Genomic DNA, 25,496 nt, shown 5'->3' with positions numbered 1-25,496 from the left:
AAGCAGGGCCAATCCCCAACTAAATCATCCCAGCCAAGGCTTTGTCAAGCCCGACCTTAAAAACCTCCAAGGATCGAGATCCCACCACCTCCCTAGGTAACCCATTCCAATGCTTCACCACCCTCCTAGTGAAAAAGTTTTTCTTAATATCCAACCTAACTTCCCCTCTCCATGCAACTTGAGACCATCACTCCTTGTTCTGTCATCTGTTACCACTGAAAACAGTCTAGATCAGGAGTGGCCAACCTTTGGCTCTGGAGCCACATGCGGCTCTTCATAGGTTAATATGGGGCTCCTTGCATAGGTGCCAACTCCAGGGTTGGAGCTACAGAGGCCAACTTTTCAATGTGCTCCAGGGTGCTCAACCTCTGGTTCTGTCCCAGGCCCCAGTCCCTACTCCTGAGTCTGAAGCACCCTGGCTCCTCCCCCCAACTTCCATCCCCCGAGCCTCCTGCACACCACAAAACAGCTGATCACAGTGGGCGAGAGGCACAGGGATGGAAGGTTAGGTGCTGATCAGTGGTGCTGCTGGTGGGTGGGGGGGGGAGTAGCTAACACGTTACTGTGGCCCTTTGGCAATGTACATGGGTAAATTTTGGCTCCTTCTCAGGCTCAGGTTGGCCACGCCTGGTCTAGATCCATTCTCTTTGGAACCCTCTTTCACGTAGCTGAAAGCAGCCATCAAATCCCCCCTCATTCTTCTCTTCTGCAGACTAAAACAATCCCAGCTCCCTCAGCCTCTTCACATAAAAGTCATGTGCTCCAGCCCCCTAATCATTTTTGTTGCCCTCCGTGAGACTCTTTCCAACTTTTCCACATCTTTCTTGTAGTGTGGGGCCCAAAACTGGACACACTACTCCAGATGAGGCCTCACCAATGTTGAATAGAGGGGAATGATCACTTCCCTTGATCTGCTGGCAATGCTCCTACTTATATAGCCCAAAATGCCATTAGCGTTCTTGGCAACAAGGGCACATTGTTGACTCATATCCAACTTCTCATCCACTGTAGCCCCTAAGTCCTTTTCTGCAGAACTGTTGCCTAGCCACTTGGTCCCTAGTCTGTAGCAGTGCATGGGATTCTTCCATCCTAAGTGCACTTGTCCTTGCTGAACCTCATCAGATTTCTTTTGGCCCAATCCTCTAATTTGTCTAGGTCCCTACCCTCCAGCGTATCTACCACTCATCCCAGTTTAGTGTCATCTGCAAACTTGCTGAGGGTGCAATCCACGCCATCCTCCACATTAAGGAAGATACTGAACAAAACCGGCCCCAAGACCGATTCTTGAGGCACTCCGCTTGATACCAGCTGAACATGGAACCATTGATCACGACCCACTGAGCCTGACGATCTAGCCAGCTCTCTATCCACCTTAAATCCATTCATCCAGCCCATACTACTTTAACTTGCTAGCAAGTTCCCAGCTTCTGACATTAGAATCATCTTGGTTCAACAATTTTTAGTTTCTTCCACATTTCCATAACTTAAAAAACAAAGATTCAATTTTGATGATACTTAAATAAAAACAAAAACGAAACAAAACCAAAAGTCATTATGGTGTGAGATGAGACCAAGGCCGCGCAAAAAGAGGGTCAGAATGAAAGTAGGTATTACACACTAACTGTATAAAGCATCATCAGCATATAACAAATAGGTACATTAAAATGTCCACAGTTCAAACTAGAAGTCTGTCTTTATGAATGCTAGCTACATTTAATTTGTTTTAATATAAAAATAATTAGTTCTACACTATACTAAGGATCTACTAGATGCAGATATGCCAGATAAAAGGATTTATTTATTTGTAAAATAGATAGTGCTTAGGTAATTTTACTTTATTTCTTCTGACTTTGTTATCATCGATGCCTTATAACTCAAAGTCCAGAACACAAATATTTGATTGTCCTGTAATAACATTATTTACTCAAGAATGCACCAAAGTATCTGCAGAAAACAGATATTTTAAAAATTGTTAACTACACTAACAACTAGCGGACACTTTGATCAATGCCAAAATCGTCCATTTTCCTAGTTTAGAAAACTTTGTATCTACACTGGTACATTAGCGTTCCTTTTTAGTATAGGTACTATTCAAATGACAGGCATTTCTGCAACCAGAAAATAAAATTAAAAAACTTTGTTCTTTATGGAAGTTGAAATAAAACTTCTGTTACATTCCTGAGGTTTACAGTTTCTCAAAAATAAGAGTTTCTTGAATTAGATATTTTTAATCCTTTTCAGTCATAGTTAACTGCATAAATTATTTCCTACCACATTAGCAGTTCAGCCCACATGTTTCACAACCTGCATTATAGCTTCTCTTTGGATACCTGAATGCTGGGACCCATGACAAATAACGGCTATTGCTGAAATGTTAATTCCAAAACATTCTCTCAAAAGCCCATATCTGATGCTGCAATTAACTCCAAACTAACCACACTGAGTAATCTATTCTAAAACAAGATCAACTAGTGAATATACACAGGTTTGGTGTCTAACATACTCTTTTACATTTGACCTCTCCACAAAAAAGCATAATTATTACCTTTATATATAAAATATGCACCAAAGATAGTTTTGTGCTTTTGAGGTTTATAATGGTGGCCACAAATACTAACATAGTCCCAAGTTTTGCAATGGACTGCGAGCGGGCATACTGGGGCCCATGGGCAATCATTCACAGCAGTAGTAAAGTTACACAAATTAATAATTAAATTCTCAGTACATTTCAATAGACATAAGGGTACTAACAGAGAAAAATATGACTCAATGTTGTTATTAACAATGAGAATAAATTAATTTAACGCTGGTTATAAACTAATACAGCTTAAAAAGGTCTTAAATAATATTTTGAATTTACATACACTTTTCATTAAAGCATCTCAAAATATTTTACAAAAATGTATTCAGGCTCAGAAAGAGGGAGGGAAGGATTATATCCATTTTATAGATGGACAAAATGAAGTGAAATCACTTGCCCAGATTGCACAGCACCTCATGAACAAGAGTTGGTGATAGTGCTCAAGAGTCGTGACTCCTGGTTCCTTGCTACAGCCACTGTAAAACCCACTTCTTTTCCATTGGTCTAAGACACTAACTCTTCATTATTCTGAGACACATCCTACATTAACACCACAGTATTTCAGAATTATTGCATCGAACACCACAAACTGGGCTTGGGAAAATTTAAGCCCTGTACATGTGGCTAACATTCATATATGAGAAGTCAATCACAGTCTATAAAACAATCTCGAGGTCACTGATATATTGTTGAAAACTGTTCTGGAAAAGAAATAATTTTAATATTCATGGTTATCAAGCAACACACTTTTAGCCAAATGTAGGATATTTTGGCCTATAATCATGTAGGCATTAAATATAATTTTACTAAAAATACAACAAATTAAAGTTTATGTTAATGGATTTAACAAGTAGCTTGACTTTGAGCTTTGATAGAGAAAAATAAACCATACACACTGTTTGCCAGTGCCCCAGCAGAGTGACATTTCTGTAATTTCTTACTTAGACCATGAGGTCCTGGAAGCCTTGAGAAAATGTAAGCATGAGATGTATGAATGAGAGAAAACAACTTTTCTGAGTCAAGAGGACAATGGTTCATAAGTTACTTCCAGGAAAGTACAGGCTCTAATAGTCAAGAAGAAGCTATTTCAGAGTTTTGACTGTTCACCCAGACAGAGGTAGTTGAGATCATTTTGGTGGAGTCATTATCTTCTGCTATTCCCCTATTATATACATACTCGGGAAACTCAAGAAAGAACTCAAATGTGAAGTTGAGGAACTATTAACTAAGGTTTGTAACCTGTCCTTTAAATCAGCTTCTGGACCCAATGACTGGAAGTTAGCTAATGTAACATCAATATTTTAAAAGAACTCTAGAGGTGATCCCGGCAATTACAGACTGGTAAGTCTAACGTTGGTACCAGGTAAATTAGTAAAAACAACAGTTAAGAATAAAATTGTCAGACACATAGAAAAACAAACTGTTGAGCAATAGTCAACATGGTTTCTGTAAAGGGAAATTGTGTCTTACTAATCTATTAGAGTTCTTTGAAGGGGTCAACAAACATGTGGACAAGGGGAATCCAGTGGACATAGTGTACTTAGATTTCCAGAAAGCCTCTGACAAGGTCCCTCACCAAAGGCTCTGTCATAAACAGATAAGTAAGAGTTAATAGAACAGAAGTACTTCATATCTCTTTTGCCTGGAAAGGGTTAACAAGATCTGCGAGCCTGGCTGTCATAAACAGATTGCTAAGGATTAATGTCTCTTACACCTGGAAAGAAGTAATCTGAAACACCTGACCAGAGGACCAATCAGGAAACAAGACTTTTTCAAATCTGGGTGGAGGGAAGTTTGTGTGCCAGTCCTTTGTTTTTGGTCTTCTGCCTGTCCCTCTCAGCTATGGGAAGGATTTTTCTATTTCCTGCTTTCTAATCTTCTGTTTCCAAGTTGTGAGTACAAAGATGGTTTGTTGTTTTGTATTTACATGTCTATAGTTGCTGGAGTGCTTTGAATTGTATTCTTTTTGAATAAGGCTGTTTATTCAATATTCTTTTAAGCAAATGACCCTGTATTTGTCACCTTAATACAGAGACCATTTTTATGTATTTTTCTTTCTTTTTATACAAAGCTTTCTTTTAAGACCTGTTGGAGTTTTTTTTTAGTGGGGAACTCCAGGGAATTGAGTCTGCAGCTCACCAGGGAACTGGTGGGAGGAAGAAGTCAGGGGGAAATCTGTGTGTTAGATTTACTAGCCTGACTTTGCATTCTCTCTGGGTGAAGAGGGAAGTGCTTGTGTTTCCAGGACTGGAAATAGAGACGGTGGACTCCCTCTGTTTAGATTCATGGAGTTTGCTTCTGTGTATCTCTCCAGGAACACCTGGGGGGGGGGGAGGGAAAAGGTTTATTTTCCTTTGTTGTGAGACTCAAGGGATTTGGGTCTTGGGGTCCCCAGGGAAGGTTTTTGGGGGGGACCAGCGTGCCCCAAAACATTAATTTTTTGGGTGGTGGCAGCTTTACCAGGTCCAAGCTGGTAACTAAGCTTGGAGGTTTTCATGCTAACCCCCATATTTTGGATACTAAGGTCCAAATCTGGGACTAGGTTATGATAGGCTGTCACCTGACCTATCAGGGGACAGGATACTTTCAAATCTTGAGGGAGGCAAGTTTGTGTGTGTGCTGTTAGTTTTTGGTTGTTGTTCACTCTGGGGGCTCAGAGGGACCAGACATGTAACCAGGTTTCTCTCCAATCTCTCTGATACAGGCTCTTATAAGTTCAGAATAGTGAGTACTAGGTAAATAAGGCGAGTTAGGTTATGTTTGTGTTCTTTATTTGCAAATGTGTATGTGGCTGGGAAGAGTTCAAATGTGTATCTGGCTGGCAGGAGTTTAAATTTGTATTTTGCTGAAAGGATTTTAATTTGTACTTGTATACTTAGGCTGGGAGGGTATTCCCAGTGTCTGTAGCTGAAAAACCCTGTACCTATTCCATCTTAAATTTACAAAGATAATTTTTACTGGTTTTTCTTTCTTTAATTAAAAGCTTTTCTTGTTTAAGAACCTGATTGTTTTTTTATTCTGGTGAGACCCCAGGGGACTGGGTGTGGATCCACCAGGGAATTGGTGGTGAGAAAGGAGGGAAGGGGGAGAGAAAGGTTAATTTTCTCTCTGTGTTAGGATTACTCTCTCTCTCTCAGGAAAAGTCTGGGAGGGGGAGAGAGAAGGAGGGGGGGGAGGTGAATTTTCCTCTCTGTTTTAAGATTCAAGGAGTTTGAATCACAGTGATCTTCCAGGGTAACCCAGGGAGGGGAAGCCTGGGAGAGGCAACGGTGAGGGAAAGGGTTTACTTTCCTTGTGTTAAGATCCAGAGGGACTGGGTCTTGGGGGTCCCTGGGCAAGGTTTTGGGGGGACCAGAGTGTACCAGGCACTGGAATTCCTGGTTGGTGGCAGCGCTACAGGTTCTAAGCTGGTAATTAAGCTTAGAGGAATTCATGCTGGTACCCCATCTTTTGGACGCTAAGGTTCAGAATGGGGAATTATACCATGACAGGCTCTTACATAAATTAAGCTGTCACAAGGGAAGGTCCTTTCATGGACTGAGAATTGGTTAAAAGACAGGGAATAAAGGGTAGGAATTAATGGTAAATTCCCTGAATGGGAGAGGGGTAACTAGTGGTGTTCCCCAAGGGTCAGTCCTCGGACCAATCCTATTCAACTTATTCATAAATGATCTGGAGAAAAGGATAAACAGCGAGGTGGCAAAGTTTGCAGATGATAAACTGCTCAAGATAGTTAAGACCAAAGCAGACTGTGACGAACTTCAAAAAGATCTCTCAAAACTAAGTGACTGGGCAACAAAATGGCAAATGAAATTTAATGTGGATAAATGTAAAGTACTGCACATTGGAAAAAATAACCCCAACTATACATACAATATGATGGGGGCTAATTTAGATACAAGAAGTCAGGAAAAAGATCTTGGAGTCATCGTGGATAGTTCTCTGATGATGTACAATGCAGTGTGCAGAGGCGGTCAAAAAAGCAAACAGGATGTTAGGAATCATTAAAAAGTGGATAGAGAATAAGACTGAGAATATATTATTGCCCTTATGTAAATCCATGGTAAGCCCACCTCTCAAATATTGTGTACCGATGTGGTCTCCTCCTCTCAAAAAAGATATACTGGCACTAGCAAAGGTTCAGAAAAGAGTAACTAAAATGATTAGGGGTTTGGAATGGATCCCATATGAGGAGAGATTAAAGAGGCTAGGACTCTTCAGCTTAGAAAAGAGGAGACTAAGTGGGGGAAATGATAGAGGTATATAAAATCATGAGTGATGTGGAGAAAGTGGATAAGGAAAAGTTATTTACTTATTCCTATAATACAAGCACTACGGGAGTCACCAAATGAAATTAATAGGCAGTAGGTTTAAAACAAATAAAAGGAAGTTCTTCTTCATGCAGCGCACAGTCAACTTGTGGAACTTCTTACCTGAGGAGGTTGTGAAGGCTAGGACTATAACAGTGTTTAAAAGAGAACTGGATAAATTCATGGTGGTTAAGTCCATTAATGGCCATTAGCCAGGATGGGTAAGGAATGGTGTCCCTAGCCTCTGTTTGTCACAGGATGGAGATGGATGGCAGGAGAGAGATCATTTGATCATTGCCTGTTATGTCCACTCCCTCTGGGGCACCTGGCATTGGCCACTGTTGGTAGACAGGATACAGGGCTAGATGGACCTTTGGTCTGACCTGGTACAGCTGTTCTTATGTTCTTATCTTGCTTGATGTTCCTCAGAAAGCAAGGTATGGTGCAATAGAAGGGAGGACAGGCATTAGGTGTCCTGACCAAGGGAAATGTGTTTCACCTCTGAAGTCCTGACCTTGTCGCCCTTGGAATGGTAGATTATTCATTTTCTGTTCTCTTGGGTCATAAACAGGTCCCAGGATGGAGAAGCCCATTGATGAAATATGATCTGTACCACAGAATAATGAATATCCCATTTGTGGTCTTTAGAGGAGCTGGCTGACTATGTCTGCTAGTGTGTCATGAATCCCTGAGAAGTGTCCTGCTGACACAGTGATCGGGTGACAAATATACCAGCTCCAAAAATTGACAACCTCTATCCAGAAAGTTGGTGATTGTGCTCCCCCTCAGGTCTGAATGAGTGGTAGGAATTATTAGCAGGCCTCATGGACTGCTCAAATTTCTAGGTTTATGGCCATGATGGACTCCTGGGGAGTCCACATCTTGTGCTGTGTGTTCATCCAGATGGGCACCCCACTCTAACAAGGAGGTGTCCATGATCAATATCTCCTCATACGTGGACAGAATTAAAGGGAACTCCCCAAACACACACTTGTTCCCTCGTCTCCCACCAGGCTAAAGAAGCTCATGCTCTATGTGGGAGTAATTTATTTCGTGTGTATACCATCTGAAGCCAAGATTGCAGGCGACAAAGTCAAAACTTTGCAAAAGGTCTCACATGTACAGGAAACCATGCAACCTAGAAGGCTGAGACATGAACAGACTGAAGCCCATGGACTCAGTCTGAGTTGAACAACAACTTCCTTTATGGATTGGTGATTGGCCTGAGGAGGATATACTGTGGCACTGATAGATTCCAGAATTGCCCTGATAAACTCTATAGCTTGCATGAGACCTAAAATGGATTTTATATTTATACAGAGTCCCAGTGAACGCAGAAAATGGAGCAAGAATGGAGGTTGCTGTCAGCACCACCTGATGAGATCTCTCAAATCAATAGCTAATCAAAGTAAGAAAAAACTGATGGTCCGTGGCCTTGGAAATGAGCAACCACTGCTGATAGTATTTTTGTAAATAGCCTTGGGGCTGCTGCAAGGCTAAAGGGGAGCACTTTGTGTTGAAACTAGTTCAGACCTACAGTGAGTCTAAGGAACTTTCTATGTGAAGGGTGGATGTCTATGTGGAAGCAGGCATCTTTCATATCAAGAATTATGGTGAAGAAATTACTGATGCCAAGGTGGCCATTTTGAATATCAATCAACAGGTAAATACATTGATCTGTTTGCATTCTATGATTCATACTCCCTTTTTGCAGGAGGAGGAAATACTTTGAGTAAAAACTTTCCCCAGTATTGGAGGCAGCCTCAGCACTACAGCACCCTGATGAAGAAAGGACTTTACTTCTTGAATGAACATCCTTTCATCAGAATGATCCCTGAAGAGGGATGGGAAAGAGGCATTCTATGGTATAGTGGTATGAATGATGCTGAGAACCCATTTGTCTCATTATCCTTTGCCAGGCTTCGGAGAAATGAGATAGATGGCCACCAAATTGGGTATCAGAGTTTTAGGTTGATGAATGCAGCATCTGGAGTGTTTCACAGCTCTCAAAAGGTCCTGTCAAAAATGTATTTTAGTAAAAGACTGGGGTTGGAAGCAGGGAAGAGGTGGGAACATCATATTTGATCCTCCATGGTGGTTCAAAACCACTCTGGGTGGTAAAATAATTGTAGTATTGGTAGTGCCTGTATGTGTGTGGTCTGTGGTATTCTTTTTTGGAGGAGGAATGTAGATGCCCAGTGAGTGGAGGGTTACCCCAGCATCCTTCAACGAGTGTAACAAATCATTCATCTTCTCACTGAAGAGATTGGTCCCTTCAAAGCGCAAACCCTCCACTGCAGATTGGTCTTCCCTGAGGAATCCGGAGGAATGAAGCCATGACACTCAATGTGTGACAACAGCGGTTACCAATCGATCTGGAGGCTGTGACTGCTGCAGCAAAGCTTGGAGGGATGATCTGGCAATCAATTTACCCACTGTGCCAGCCCTCTTAAGGAAGTTTGAGAGTAAAATCTGTGAATTTAGAGTAACAAACAAAATGGTACTTGGACAATAATGTCTGAAAGTTGGCTGTACAAAATTGCATACTGGTTGAAGTAAAAACGTCTCTCAAAAATAGGTTTAAGTGTTTGGGCTTGGCTGCCTTATTGGAAGGGGTAGACTTTAGTTGATGTTGCTTGCTCTTATAAGTGGCAGCTTGAGCTACCAAGGAGTTTGGGGAGATGTGTGAATAAAAATTCTGCTCCCTTCGCCGGCACAAAATGTTTCTGGGTTCTCCATTATTTAAATCAAGACTGGGTCTCTTTCTAAATCACATACTCTAACTCAAATCAGAAATTATGGGCTTGATGCAGAACCTCACCCAGCAAGTTCTATGGCTTGTGTTATGCAGGAAGTCTGTTGCCGGAAATTATGGTGGGGCCAGACAATTATTTAATGACCGCAGATATTGAGATTCAAAAAGTTAAAGCTTTATAACTGTTAAAATACAAACTGGAAACATCACGTCAGAATATATAAAGTAAATATCCTTAAATCAAACTCTAATAAGTTCCCAGCCCGCATTTTTCTTACTTTACATATCTGTAAAACTAATATCTGATAAAAATCAGAATGTGCAGTTTAGATAATTTAGTTTAATAAAACTAAATTAACACCTCAGACTATTAAGTTACTACTTGGCAATTCAGAACTCAGATACCAAGGAAGTCCTCAAAGGGACACTTTCAACTTAAAATCTAGCCAATTTCAAAACCTGAATTAAAAGCAGTGTTAGATACTATACCTGCCTACAAATCCCTTTCCGGTTTTTATGGCCTTAGAATCACATTTTCTAGTTTTTTTAAATATTATTTTCTTCCCCAATGCTGTGTGAGAGGCTCTAACAAACAGGGAAAATGACAATTGTGTATAATCAGGTTTACTAAATGCCGTCAGATGCGTAAAGCAAATAAATTGGAGAAAATAATTTCCCCTTTTAATGTCAGGAACATTAGGTGTTATAAGTAACACTAGGCAAAATATTTACATAAGAAATGTGCATTTTAAGTTGATGATCTCCCTTCATGTGTGCCAGCGCAATTTTCTCACCTCTGTTATTTTTACATTATCGCTTGTATCTGTCATCTTTACTGGAGTGGAACGCTGAGAAACAGCTCCTTCATCTTCTTTGTCAGTCCCAGAATCATCCTCAGAACTACTTGATGCTGCTTCCTCACTTGGGGGAGGAGGGGCACTAGCAGCTGTTTTGCGCTGCAGCACAGTTTCTTCTCTATTATTTTTGTTCCTATATATTCAAAGAAGACAGACAGTGCACACATTTATTAAATGGACACAAAATACTTGAAAATATGCCATACGTATATTCCTGAATTTTGGTTTCCATCTCATCTGGCATAAGGTGCAAGAAGAAATTCTACCTTCTGAATGTCTTCTGTTATTTTTGAAGGCTCTGCCTGCCCTTTGAATCCCCTCTTTTTTCTTTTCCCTGGGTATTCACTATATCTTTATCTCTTCTCATACTGATGAATGTCTGAAGCCATTTCCATGACTATGCCAACTTTCCTCCATTTTCTGCTCAGTCTTTTTTTTCACTCCTGCTTTTTCTTTTTCTCTTTCTAAACAACTTTATGTATCTTTCATGATTGATCCTTGCATCACCAAACCTTGTATCTTTGGCTCCCTACCTAAATTCTCTTCCCAGGTCTTGAAAGTTTGAAAAACAAAGCCATAAAACTGCTGGATAGTGTTAATGACTTTCCTCTTCCCCAAAAGTGACACCTTCTCCCTGATCTCCAAATCAGAGAACTTCCTTTAGGCACTCCACGCTCACATCTTTAACTGTCTGACATTTTCTTTTGGATGTTCTATAGCTGTCTTAGAGCCAGTCTCTCAGAAACTGAGTTTATCATCTTTTCTCCTTCTCTCTCTCCATCACCTTGTGTCTTCAACACCACTGACACCTCTACTCTCTCTCCTGTTCCTTGGCTCACAACCCTGGCGTCATCCGTGACTTCTCTCCTTCTCCCCCTTTTCCAGTTTTTTATTTCTTCCTTTTTAACCATCAATATCCACTTTTTCCTAACTACACACTTTCTCATGCTACAATCCTTGAAAAGCTTCAGTCATTTTCTGCCATGGCTAGTGTCACCCTCATTTCAATTTATAAAGAACACTGCTGATAAACACATCTTCCTCTCCATTTCCTCCGATCATGTCAACTTCTCCTTATTGTTTCCATATAGAAATCTGAAGCCACCTTATAAGGGATCTTTCCAGGCTAGGGAATAAAACATTAAGGGTTTGGATTCTTGGGTCTGTCCACTTGGTGTATGCAATAGTCTGGGGAAAAAGAGGTGGGTGAAAAGGAGTCTCTAAGCCATTACTGTGAGTTCCTTATCCCTGGACCACTGGGCACAGGTCCAGTCTTAAAAAGCAATTTAGAGCAGTTTTGCAGCTGTTCTAAGTTCTGCTGGCTACAACAGCCCTCAAAGGGTCAAGGGGTTAGCAGGGGTCCACTGGAGCATAGCAGTGCTACAGTCATGCCCCATTTTCCGCAGCCACACACTCAATTGTGGCACCAACAGAAGTGTCTATGTCAGCTTTAAGTGACGTGGGAAAACATCAGGTATCCATTTAATTCAGTTTTAAGGTATGATTGTTTAGGAACTTTCCCTGGTTCTCAATGGCACTGTAGAAGACTGAACAAAGAGGATGGTAGCTGAAGGAGTGTTATTCAGTGCAGATGTGTCAGATGAAGAAAGTGGAAGAAACAACAGAAGCATTTGCTGGTACTTATAGCTTGGAAATTGGTAAAGCCTGTTTCACTTACTCATGAGGCAGTTTAATGACTCTAAACTAAGTTCAGGGCATCCTGACATGGTAATGCCCTGGAAATATGGAACCAAAAGCATGGATCTCTTGTAATACTCTTGGTGATTTAGTGCTACACTTTGGAAAAAACATACAATTACTCTGGGCTGTCACTCTCAGTAGACTAGGCACACTATCACTTCTTGGGATTTCTATGTAGAGCGAAAAACATCCTGATAACCTCTTGTAGATAGCTACCACTAGTAATTTTCCCCTTGGAAAAATACAATAATGATGTGTTTTGAAAATGGATTTTTAAGACTGAAAACAGAAGTACAAAAGAGGATACTCTACTTTAGCCAATGTTTTAAAACAGAGTTCAAGCACACAAGCTTATGAGGATATATAAACTGGGAAGACCAGAGATCTTAGAATGCATCCTTATAAATAAACAGAACAAGTTTAAAACAAAATCAATATTTAGATACAGAGTCAAACGATTTAATAAGTAAAATTACAAAAAATTCAAGGAGGAAATTGGCAAATCAATACACAGTTCAGTGATGCATCACTGAAATGTTAAAGTCTATTGGATCAAATGAAGGTAAAGTGCCTTTTTCAACCAGTAGCCACTGTTCCTTTAGAAAATAAAACATTAACTGTGTGCAGCTCTGTAGTTGATGTCCCATGCCAAATGTATGAGACCTCAGAGAAATGTCTGAACAATGTATTCTTTGTTTGCGGACACTGACATATACTACCTTAAAGAGGAGAGAAAATCAAATTAGCTTGGAGCTGCCTAATACAAAAATGGGAAAGAGCAAAAGAGCAAAATCTACTAGATTATGCAACTCATCGGGCCCTTATTTTGAAAGAACAGGAAATTCTTTTTCCCCTTTCATCCTTATGCTTTATATCTTAAGTCAAGACCCCAAATTCCAGTCTCTCCTATCTTTGCCAATTAACACTTCATTAAAAGATTAGAATATTTGAAGTTCCAGTAATGGGAATGATATGAATATGAAGGCCCCAAGGTCAACATTTTCAAACTTGAATACTTAAAAGCGAGACAACTAAATAAGTAGCCTCATTTTCAAAGACTGACTATCCACAGTTCTGACTGACTCCCAATGAATTATTTCATTCTATTTCCAATAACTTTTCTAGAATATTAGAAAACAAAAATTATATATAGAGGCAGTTAGGACTATGGCAGGACATACCCCTCCTTTCAAAAATGTAACAGAATGGAAATAAGATGTTAAGGGAATGACTTGTACGTTCCTTTCCACCTTCATATTGATAGCATTGTGTACTGTACCACACTACAACACTCCAAAAGACCTTTTCTCTTCCATCTTCAATAGATACCAAAAAGCAATACAAACTCCATGTTCATCAAATTAGCACTCTAACACAAAATCTGAACAGTAACCTCAGCAGTGTGAAGACAGAATAACTTCCCAAATGCATGGAATGTGAGACAGTCAGATTGGTCATCTGTTGATAGAACAGAAACAAAAGCATACAAGATCCTTGTTAAAGTTTTGTTAGAATACAAGTTTGATTAAGTTTAGGGTACATCCTGTTCAGCGGTTCTTCTGTCTTCTAAGTTGGGATTCATTGCTTTAATCAATAATAATAAGGATAGCAAATTGCATGGAAATTTAAACAGAGCTTAGAAGAGGGGAGATCTGAACTTCTGGTCTCTTCTTTCCCAGTCAAGGAACCTTCTCCTAGACTACAGGGCTATCTGGAACAATCTTTCTCCAACAACAACATTTGTGCAGACTTCTCATTAAATCATATTGGTGGGTTTAGCTTGGAGCACGTATTTTCTGTTGTGATTAAAATGCTGTACAGGCACACACTAATAGATCACTGATATTCTAAGAATTGGCACATGAGAAGCCACAAGCATGGACAGAAAAAAGGTCTCAGATGTTAAGATTTCTTGCAAAAGGAGTACAAAGGAAAGTGATACAATCCAATAGGGACAAAAATCAAAGAGTAATTCTTACACATTTTAAAAATTCTTTCCAGGAGAAATTAAATTGTACTCTAAATCTATATTCTATACTTTAGTTTTTGCCATTTCTATGAGATTTTTACAAAATAAAGGGTTAATGTTCCTGTTAAAATGGTACTTTAATACAACCTTAACTATGACACAACTACTGCTGCACCATCATACAAAACAAAAATCACATACAGTAGCTCAATTCAGCCAATGCTTTGTAGACTTCGGAAGAAAGAATTTACAGCACAAAATATTAATTTTTAGAGATGTATCCACAATAATCACCTCTATTCAGCTTTTACTTGCTGCTGAAGAAAAAAAGTAAACATCATTCCTGAACTTTTATGAAAGTACGACTATGTTGCAGGTTCAGTATATTTAAATATAATATATTATATCATTTCTAAAAATTTCCATAGAAAAGCAGATACCTCAAAAGTTAATGTAACATCATGCAGTCACAGCATTACTGATATGGCAAATTATCCACACCAGTGGCTTTTTTAGGACTACCAAAAAACCCAAAAGGTTACTAACCTTCCATAACTGTTGTTCTTTTGCCATTCCACTCCTGGTAGTGTGTGCACACCTCTCAAAAAGTCAGAATTTTTTTTCCCTCAGCGGTACCCATCAGGGTGGCTTGAGTACCCTTTGTTGCCGTACACCATTGCATGCTGGTATAAAGGCCAAGCCATCTCCAAGCCTCCTCAGTTTCTTCTTGCGGGATAACTCCAATGCAGAGAGATAGGAGGGCAGGTTGTGGAATGGACATTTACAACACATTTTGAAGAACAGTTACAGAAGGTTAATAACCATTTTTCTTCTTCGGGTGATTGCACATGTGCATTCCACTTTTGTTGAGTCACAAGCGGTACAGTAGGGGGAGGCATCAGAGTTCATGCACACACAGACTGGTGTACAGCTTGTCCAAATTTAGCATCATCTAAGTACTGAGTGATGGCAATAACAGGATGCAAAGGTGTGGACTGAAGATTGAGTCACCATTCTACAAAATTACTTGGATAGGAACTTGTGCAAAGAATGCCATGGAGAACCCTTGCAATCTTGTGGAATGTACAATCACTTTGCTCAGCAGGGAAATGCCTGCCGAACCATAACATACACAAATACAAGAAATTATCCAAGAAAATTCTTTGGGAAGAGATTGGGAGGTCCTTCATTCTGTCTGCAATGGCTACAAATAGTCGAGTTGACAAACTGAACTGTTTAGTCCTGTCCTAAAATGACAAAGCTCTCCTAATATCTAAGAGTGGAGGTGTTGCTTCTTTCTATTGGCATGTGGTTTTGGGTAAAAATGTAGGTTAGTCAACTACAGGTTTCTATGAAAATGAGACTCTAGGAGAGAAATCTCAGATGAGGGTGCAAGTATATTTTGTCCTTAAAGACCATTATATAAAGTGGTTTAGATGTCCAATCACGAAGTTCAGCCACCCTCCAGGCTGAAGTGATAGCTACTAAAAAAGCCACCTTCAGTGATAGGTGCAGTATGTGCTAGAGGCTCAAACTGAGGCCTCATGAGCTTTCATAGAACTATGTTCAAGTCCCGGGGTGGGGGGTGGAGAGAGCTGCTTATCTGAGAATACAGCCTATCTAGACCCTTCAGAAATGTGACTGCCATATCAGGTGGTGCCTGTTCAGTAGACTCCCCATTCCTCTCTGAAGACACAGAACAGAAATGCCATGTATACGGACTGGATACGGGGGAAGGGAACCCCCCTGGGTTCCAAAAAGACTACTGGACTAGTAGTGAGCCCCAATGACACTGCAACCACCCAGCCAGATGCCTGATGGTACTCCTGCCAGAAAGTCCCTATCAGGGTAGTAAGATCAGCTACAAGGCTGGGAAATGTAGAAGCCAATCTCTGATTCAGAGGACAACGAATCTCCCTTTGCTGATCAAGGGGGAGCTGCTCCTGATGGTGCCAGAGACCAGCGCGGTGTCAGAGTAGGATGTAGTACAGCCAACATTGTAGGCTTCTCCTTCAGTGCGTGAAGGCTGAGATAAATGAAGTCTTGGTACTGAGTGCGGCACTGATGCTGTTCGTGCCCATCTGTCTGCTGATACCGAGAGCGCAGTCTTCTGCACCATCAGAGGTACCTGTACCAAAAGGCTCATCAGATCTCTTGCTACTGCAAAAGCTTCCAGCGTGGTTGGTATTGAGATGTAGAAGGCACTCCTTCAGGCACTGGACTCAAAGGCACCTGGCTTGGTGCTGGAGTCAAGGGGGCTGGCTTCTGCAGAGAAAAGGAGCACTCGGTTTTGGTTGCACTCTACTTATTCCCATACCTAGAGGACTTCAGTGCTGGAGACCTTCCTCTCTTGACAGTCTGCTTATTGGGGAAGGTACATGATACTGAATCACAGGCAACATAGGAGGCACACCCCTAATCGATGCTGAGGCACTAGGAGCCGAGTTTGAATAGCCAGGCTCTGACAGAGGTAAAACTTGAGCAAAAACTTTAATCTGGCTTCTCTGTCTTCCCTGTCCTAGGCTTAAAGTATTTGCAAATCTAATAACAATCCTGAATATGGGCTTCCCCTAAACATTTTAAGAAGCTTGAATGTGGGTCACTTATTGTCATTGGCCTAGTGCAAACGATACAGGGTTTGAAACCAGTGACCAAGGCATCCCTTGGCGCTAAGAAATGGAAAAACCCCAAACTGGGTACTGAGAAAGAAACTTATCCAATCTACACTATCAACTAATTTATAACAAGCACACAGAGCACTAAGCTATTCCAATTACAGTCACGTGGCAGAAAGAGGAAGCTGTGGGATCTTGCAGGTGGCTGGGACATTTATACCAGCACGCAGCGGTACACGGCAACAGAGGGCACTTGAGCCATCCCAGTGGGTTCACTGAGGGAAAAATTTCTTATAACTGAGTGGAACGCGTGCACAAATCACCAAGAATGGAATGCACATGCACAGTCACTTGAAGAATAGTGATACTCTTTTTATGATAAACATTTAGACTAGATCTTCAGATGGTCTTTTAATTTGATATTAGAACACTGAAAGCAATTTTAACTTTAATTTCTGGTGTCACATTCTCAAACTACTCATGACTATCAGCTGACTTTCTTTTTAGAAACTTATTACATATCTAAATATTTATTATACTTAAATCATACTGAAAAACATACACTATGCTATAGATCATACATATTTATTAGAAGATGGTATATTATTGATGGAATGCTGTAATATAAGTGTATCTCATGTTACATCTGCTTTTTCCTGCACCTTAGCTATAACCATACAGCACCTTGTAATTTTTGTGCACTCTTTTCTGTATTCGCTAATTTAGTCGACATTGTGATTCTGAATATACTGGACTTTTTTATTCTATAGTTTCCTTTATCTCTATTTCTTCTAAAAAGAATCTTGTTAGCACCAGGATACATATATTTCTTTTTAACCCATCAACACCATTTTCTTTAGATTTAGTTTGGGGAGAAGACAGTAATTTACAAAGTCGCTTTAGATGCAAATTAACGTTTGCTACACATTGCAGAAAATTTTCACTAATCTTCTAAACTATGCCTAATCTGAATTATGTTTTAATGTATACTCTCACATAACTGATTTCGTAGTTGGTTTGTCTGGCATACACAGGGCAATGCATAGTAATACAAGATGCTACTGATACTGTAATAAATATATTTAAGGCCTAATTCAAAGTTCACTGAAGTCCGTAAGAATTTTTCCATTTACTTCAAATAGGCCCTGGATCCCTTATACTCTCGTTCTGAGTACAGGTAGGGGGTACTTGGGTTTTAGCCTTATGCCTCAACTCAAGAGCCATGTATGACTTGTGTGTCCCCTTCAAGTCATTGCTCATCTTGAATTAAGTAATTATGCATTTTGTTGTTAACTGCATTGTACTCTACAATGCTGATGTTATTATGCCAGTACAATATCTTAAATTCCATAATTTTATATGCAAATCTTACCCCACCACTGATTTCCCAGTTTCATCAGGTTTCCGCACTGTAAATGGACTTGGATCAATTCCAACATTCTTGGGCATGAAATCTCTGAAAGAGGGGAGGAAACCAGCCATAAAATAAAGCTCAACATGTGAAACACGCTTCTGAAATTATATTTTGTCCGGTTTTGTTGAAAATTCTTCACATCTCAAGTCTGAACGTCCTGTAACATTTAGTTCTGAATTTAAAATTTTTTGTCATGAACTAAAAAGGATTGTCTAGGTTAAACTTTGATTACAGGTCACAAACTGTCATGTAAAAATTAAAATCCAAAGAGATTTAAGAAGCCTTCAGTTGTACCATGCAGACTCACAAAACATGACTATGCACACAGTTGTCACTTGTGAAGCAAGGTGGGGCTAATGGAGAGCCAACAATGTTATTTTCATGATGGCGTTCATGCCTCAGGATAGTTCAAATTGCCATTGTCATTTTCACAAACGCTAAAGCGTGCATGCTAAAATTATTTTTTAAAATACTCAATTGGCATGATCCAAGGTGTTAAGGCTGCCAGCTGGAAAATACTCTAGCTGATTGTTTTAATAAACTCCAAGCGCACATCATCTTGAGATAAAAACAGAACATATCTGAACAGAGACATAATTTTTCTCCTAAATTAGAATTAGAATGGGCTTATCTACATGGCGCTGCAGTTCAGACTATGAGTGTGTGATTTGCAGAGCACTCTAACATGCTGTGTTCTACAGGCCCCACACAGACATTGCTGGCATGCACAAAAAGGCACTTAGTCCTGTTTTAAATGGGACTACCTCAATTTGAACTAGGTAACTTAGTTCACGCCAGCAGAATCTAGGTGTCTACCTGGGGCTGTTAGAGAGCAACAGGTTAGAACAGTCGCTAATTCACACCCTGTAGTCTGGACTATGGCACTGTGTAGACAAAAGTGCATGAATCCAAATGAAGTAGTCTACATTATCTAAAACATGTCCTCTTTCCAGCTGAATAAAGATCTAAACCAGAAATTCTCAACTGGGGTGGCACATCAAATTTTCAGTGTAGGAGGGTAGTGAATCTTCTAATAATTCAGTAATTATAGTAAAAGTGTTGGGGCCAAGTGCCAGGCTGCAATGCCACTCACTTAAATCTGGCTCAGCCAACCTCTATCACACCAGACAGAGGGGCAGCCGGTCCAAATTTGAGTGGTGCTGTGACCCTGCATGTCAGGTTGCAATGCCACTTACTCAGATGTCTCACTGACCAACATCAGCAGCACTAACACAGGTAAGGTGTGTTTTTACAATACCATTTGATTTGTATTTTGAGTAATTTGCCTGAACAAATGCATTAGCAACACTACATAACAGTATCCTTCCCACTATTGTAAAGGGATGGTGGGGGCTCCAAGTAAAAACAAATACTAAAGCTGGGCAAGATTCAAAGAGGCTGAGAAACCAAGCACTAAAGTAAGTTTCAGGTTATGTATTAGAATTGTGAAATCTAAATTACATTGTTTATACCACCACAAAACATACCGTATAGAATTGGTCATTGCCAAGCAAAAGGTGTCATCAAAACTGCTTAATTCATATGGCCGAAAGAACTCATTGTGAATATCAATCTCTTCTTCATATTTGTGAAATTTCTTCACTATCAACTTCCTTCTGTTTTCAGTGCATGTCACTGGGTGGGGGGAGGGGGAGAGAACGGGACAGACGGGGGGGGAAGACAACAACATGTTCTACTGCAAATCATTAGCACATTCGGAGAAAAAAATTTGCATACTGCTGTAATAATTTAACCAGATACACTTTCATGTTTTTTCTATAGCACAAGAAATAAGACACATATTTGAGGGGGTATATTATAAAAGTTAACTAGTTAATTTGATTCCCTTTTACATTTACATTTCCGATTTGAACAGTCTCCCAGCTGGAGAAGTGGTGATGTGTCTTCCAATTGAATGTGAATTATCAGCTAGACCAGGGGTGGGCAAACTACGGCCTGCAGGCCACATCCAGACCATGGGACTGTCCTGCCCAGCCCCTGAGCTTCTAGCCTGGGAGGCTGGTCCCCGCCCCCACCCCGCTATCCTTCCCCCCTCTCCCTGCACAGCCTCAGCTTGCTCGCTACTCTGCTGGGGCAATGCTCTGGGCGGTGGGGCTGTGAGCTCCTGGGGCAGCATAGCTGCAGAGCCTGGCCTGACCCGGTCTCTGTACTATGCGGTGGCAGTGGTGTAGCCTGGCTCCAGCCACCAGTGCTCCAGGCAGCACAATAAGGGGGTGGGGGTGGCGTTGGATAGAGGGGTGGTGATCTGGGGTGGGGGTGTGGATAGGGAGCAGGGAAATAGGGGGTTGAATGGGGGCAGGGGTCCCAGGGGGACAGTCAGGAAGGAGAGGGGGTTGGATGAGGCGGCAGGGGTTCTGGGGGTGGTGCGGGCATCAGAGGAGAAGTTAGATGGGGTAGTGGGGATCCAGGGGCGGTCAGGGGAGAGGGAGCAGAGGGTGTGGATGGGGCAGAGGTCCCAGGGGGGCCATTAGGGAACGGGGGGGGGGGTTGGATGGGGCAGGAATCCGGGGGGGGCAGATTAAGGTGGGGGCCAGGCCATGACCTCTGCCCCTAACTAGCCCTCCATATAATTTCCGAAACCTGATGCGGCCCTCAGGCCAAAAAGTTTGCCGGCCCCGGTCTATACTATTCTTGTGTGTCACCAATTTACAATACTTCAAGCCACATATGAATAGAAAAGACAAAAAACTATTGAAAATGCTTCCCTGCATGTGAACTTATAAAAGCTAAAGTCATATCCACAAATCTACAATAAGCACCACATTCACAATATCTGGCTCAACAATTTATGGACATTTGGCAGGTGTGATGCAAGTATTTCATATATGCTAGTGAATCCCACAGCTTATTGAGAAGGAAATATCTGTCAGCTGTTATAACTGCACAGATTTTATCATCAGTTTGTTAATTTGTGATTAAAGGAATAGATGCAAACCATTCAATGGCTGAATAAAAATAATCAGTATTTTTCCAAAATATTCTCTAAAACAAAAACAACACAGAGCACTTACCCTCATCATAAGGCAGTGGTAAATGATTTAATACACCTTGTGTCCACCAGTAGGTATAGCTATGGGAGGGGGGAAATTCACACATGGAATTGACTTTACTATAATATTTTACACAGAAAATAAACATTCAATCTACTATCACATCTAAAAACATGCACACCACCTTTTATACACTGTATAGTGACCTAATTTTGCACGGTGGTTTATACTGCAGGGGTGAGAGAAAGGCATCACTGGCCTGAAAAGTTCAACAGTTCCCAGTCGTGCAACTGCACCTTTGTCGACAGACCCCTGGAGTCAGTGGGGCTCTATGCAAGTGCAGCAGTCTGCACAGAGCTACATTTACTTCAGGTGTCCAACTTGTTTGGTAGCAGTTGCAGGATTGGCGCCTAAGACATAATGCATGGAGGGAGATCAAGAAGCATGTGGAGAGAGTGTCTGAGAAGATAATGGTCATAACAATGCAAAACTATCAGATAAGCTTACTGGTTAACATCTTTCTGGACTTTTTTTGTTAAATAATGTTAACATTAAGATTTTAAAATCTGAAGAGGATATGGAGTGTGGCGATCAGCAATAATATTTATCAATAAATATTTGGAAAACTGACAATTTGCAAAGTTTTGTGAAAAATACAAAATAAGCTGGCTTCCCTACAGCAGCGTTGAAATTCTTAAAAAGACACTGACAGGAGATTTGATTCTTAGATCTGTATGATTAACAGAGTGCTTCATTACTGGACTATTTAACAACAAAGATAAAGTGCTCTAGCCGCTCTCACTGTATGAAAATTGATAACCTACTGGAAAACAAATGAAGCATAAATGAAGCTTGCTTTTTCTTTCAGCTATTCATATTTACATGTTTCCATCTTTTCCTCATATTTAATTTTTTTTTTTAAATTATACTGACACCACTCCTGGAAAGAAAAAAAATAGTTATCTTTATGGCTTTTATTTGAGACACTATGTGCTCCTAAATACTAAAGATCAGATCCTACCTAGGCTAATTCAGTGATCAGCAGCAGACACACTGGGAGTTCTGCTACCCAGATCCCTGTCATATATGTTTTTATACCACGCTTATCCAGTAGTATCTGAGTACCTTCCAGGTGTGCACTAAGCAACCTGAATGCATCCATCACATGCTGTTTGTTTTCTCATCCCCTCCCCTGAAGCAGAAGTGTGTGCAGTGAAGTATCTTGTTTGGTAGGGTGTGTGGTTCTTTTTTTCCTCTCTCTCTCAAAAAAAAATATATATATATACACACCTTTTATATGTTAGAGAAGGAACAGTCAAAGAAATTTGCCTTGCACCCGTAGCGGAAAGCAGCGAGGTTCGTGACAGTCATTAGTTCCTCTACAGTCCCAGACTGCACTCGGAGAAAATTCTGTCTCCTGGACAGACAAGCTTTACTTTTATTTTTGAGAGTTGCATTGCACCAGAGAAGCATAATTGTTGGCCACGATTTTTTAGGTATCAGAGTCCCGGGCCATACAATGCTTTGAAGATAAGGACAAAGACCTTGAACATGATTCAAAATTCTATGGTAAGACAATATAAAGACCTGAAGACTATGCTCATGGTAGTCTGTGTTTCTGAGGAGATGAACTGCAGTGTTATGAACTAGCTGGAATTTCCTAAGTGCTAAAGCCCTCATGACCAGGCACACTCCATTGGGACATTCATTTGAGAAATCACCTTTGCAACACATTAGTTGAATTCACTTTGCCACACAACATTATACAGAAATGTTCAGGATAAGTGGACAATAAAGTGAAGAAAGATGTTGCACATATTTTATGTGCCCAGACTAACTGGAGATTGGCTGCTTGACTGATATGAATGATGTAGCCAATTATTTTAGTTTATTGTTCATTTATTGTGTGATGTTGTGATTGACTAACATGTCATGTCACATATAATCATTATATGTTAAATAGAGTTAATTCACAGGAATATAGAGGTATAAGACTGATCAATATTTAGAGGAACCATGTGTCAGATATAACTAAGACAAGCTGAAATGCAAGAACCTGTAGGGCTAAGGCCTGCAAGATTTTAGATTAGCTGTTTTAGGCCATGGAGATAAGAAATGCTAACATAAGAATAACCCGATGCCCTAAGATTACAGGAAAAGATGTACCTACCAATGGGCGATATTGTGAAAAATTAACGGGAAGAATAATGTTCTGCTTACAAGATAGCCAGTAATCTAACACATGCCCTAACCGCAGGGTGCACTATGTGCAGAAATGCTAATGAGGTATAGTCAGAATCACATTATAAAAAAAAGTTCCTAGATCAGGAAAATTGAGCTCTCCCTCTAAGAAACTCCAGCAGGAACCATCCCTCTACCGATAATCAAGCCATGAGTAACCCATCAGACCCTTACACTACTGTTAAGGATGAGAGCATAACTATATTTGTAACTTGTGCACAGTTCTGTACAGAATTTCTATATGCTTGGGTATTCATAACTAATTGTAACTTTAATAAAACTGGTAAAAGAGACTAAACCTTGTACTTGTGAATGGATGTGTGGTCACTACCCTTGATCTTTGTGTGTTCCTAGAGACTTTAAATCTGAAGCAAGTAGCAGAGCTGACTTTCACTCTGTTAACCTTTAACTGTAGCCAAACCCGCAGTGGTGTAATACCACATTACCAAATTCATTTTAAATAAAATAAAAGGCTACAACAAGCACAAAAAACCTTCAAGAGACAATGCCAGGGAAATGTTGTGAAGGCCCGAAGTATAACTGGGTTTAAAAAAGAATTAAACAAGTTCATGAAGGATAGATCCATCAATGGCTATTAGCCAAGATGGTTAGGGATGCAACTTCATGCTCTAGGTGTCCCTAAAAATCTGACTATCAGAAGCTGGATGAGATGAGATGGATCACTTGATAATTGCTCTGTTCTGTTCACTTCCTCTGAAGCATCTGGCACCAGCCACTGTCGAAAGGACAGGATACTGGGATAGATGCATAATTGGTCAGACTGAGTATGGCCATTACTATGTTCTTAGGTAATGCTGCTTATGAAAACAAAATGAAATACAATAGAAAAAGGCAATTTAGAAACAGTTCTTTTGGATGTAGGATGACCTGATGCTTAGCTTTAAGATGAAACAAGTAGCTATATGGATATTTTAAGGGACCTGAATCTTCTCCAGAAAAAAAATCTAAAGTAGAATTTCAAATCCAACAACTGAAGTGACCAAGCCCATACAAGGATGGGCAAGTAGGCAGGATCAAAATAACCTTGGAACAGCTAACAAAAATCAGGTGAAGCACCAGTAGCAGCTTTGAAAGGGTCTCTGTAGAAAGTTTCCAATACCACCTGTTCTTGTAAAATTAGTATAACAGAGAGGAGGTCAGTCATTACAATTCGAAACAGAGTCATTCAATATGCTGAAGTTATCCTCTAAAATCATCTCATATCAAGTACTTTGGTTTTATTATTGCTTATGAACTACAACGCACAAATGGGGTGAGTGATACAACTGGACCAATACAATCTTCAAATTGGACTAGATTGGGATGGGGTCTGGAGGTGGGTAAGAAATAGAAATGTACGTTTCTTGGTCTACATTTTCTGAGCATGCACTCCTGAAAACTGGTTGTGTCCGAGTAAAAACTGAATGCTAATCACAATATTTCTAATACATTGCTATCTCAATAAATATGACTGGCTGAAATTGAACAGAAATACTTTATAGCCTGCAGATTAATGAAATGCTGGTAACTGGACTTCAGTAAAATAGCAGATATTTCACACTGCAAGCTTCATTCATATGAAATTCCAGCTTTTTAATTTGTCCTTTTCCACTAGATGGACGCATTTAGTTAAAAGAAAATGTCAGACATTTCATAAAAGAAAATCATCACAATTAATGCTTTTACAAATGTTTAAAATATGGCAATGATGTATGTGTTTCAAATAACCCACATTTGCAAGGCAGAGTAATTTACCTGCTTATTTTGCAAAGCGAAATGTATTTTTGAGAAAGTTGTTCAAAATCAATGTAAAAGTTTTTAAATTTTTAAATTTTGTTATGAAAGTGAGTGATAATAGGGAACTACAAAATACCTTCGCCTTGACTGTGATAGACTCATAGTGCTCTTGTGATGCAAGTAAAAATCTGTAGGAAGTTCCCAAAGATGAGGTTTTCCTTCTGCAGGCTGGAATACTCCCAAAAATAGGTTAATTGAGTCTTGCCTGTCAGCATCTGTAAAAAAAAAAAGATGTTCTGTTTATG

At 40.1% G+C, this 25,496-nt stretch overlaps 1 protein-coding gene across 4 annotated transcripts in view; it reads right to left on the bottom strand.

The window, feature by feature from the left end:
* The window catches only part of FIG4 (FIG4 phosphoinositide 5-phosphatase), a 167,286-nt gene that overhangs the window by 37,810 nt on the left and 103,980 nt on the right, over positions 1–25,496 (bottom strand). Inside the window, exons 16-21 of one of the 4 annotated variants that reach the window (XR_003999559.1) lie at positions 25,328–25,466; positions 21,235–21,293; positions 19,690–19,837; positions 18,161–18,244; positions 14,720–16,438; positions 10,552–10,636 (exon numbers count right to left, since the gene is read on the bottom strand). Coding sequence is in view for 2 of the 4 variants with exons in the window: in XM_030556095.1 (XP_030411955.1) it covers positions 10,441–10,636; positions 18,161–18,244; positions 19,690–19,837; positions 21,235–21,293; positions 25,328–25,466 (626 nt within the window). In the remaining 2 variants the exon portion in view is untranslated. Of the gene's footprint in view, positions 1–10,440; positions 10,637–12,647; positions 13,663–14,719; positions 16,439–18,160; positions 18,245–19,689; positions 19,838–21,234; positions 21,294–25,327; positions 25,467–25,496 lie in introns of those variants that run through there. The other 3 variants (XR_003999560.1, XM_030556095.1, XM_030556096.1) reach the window with 3 other exon arrangements.

Source organism: Gopherus evgoodei, chromosome 3 (genome assembly GCF_007399415.2).
Source record: "Gopherus evgoodei ecotype Sinaloan lineage chromosome 3, rGopEvg1_v1.p, whole genome shotgun sequence".
Lineage (NCBI taxonomy): Eukaryota > Metazoa > Chordata > Testudines > Testudinidae > Gopherus > Gopherus evgoodei.
The sequence above is the reverse complement of the archived record's forward strand: the minus strand, read 5'-3'. Positions and strand labels throughout refer to the sequence as shown.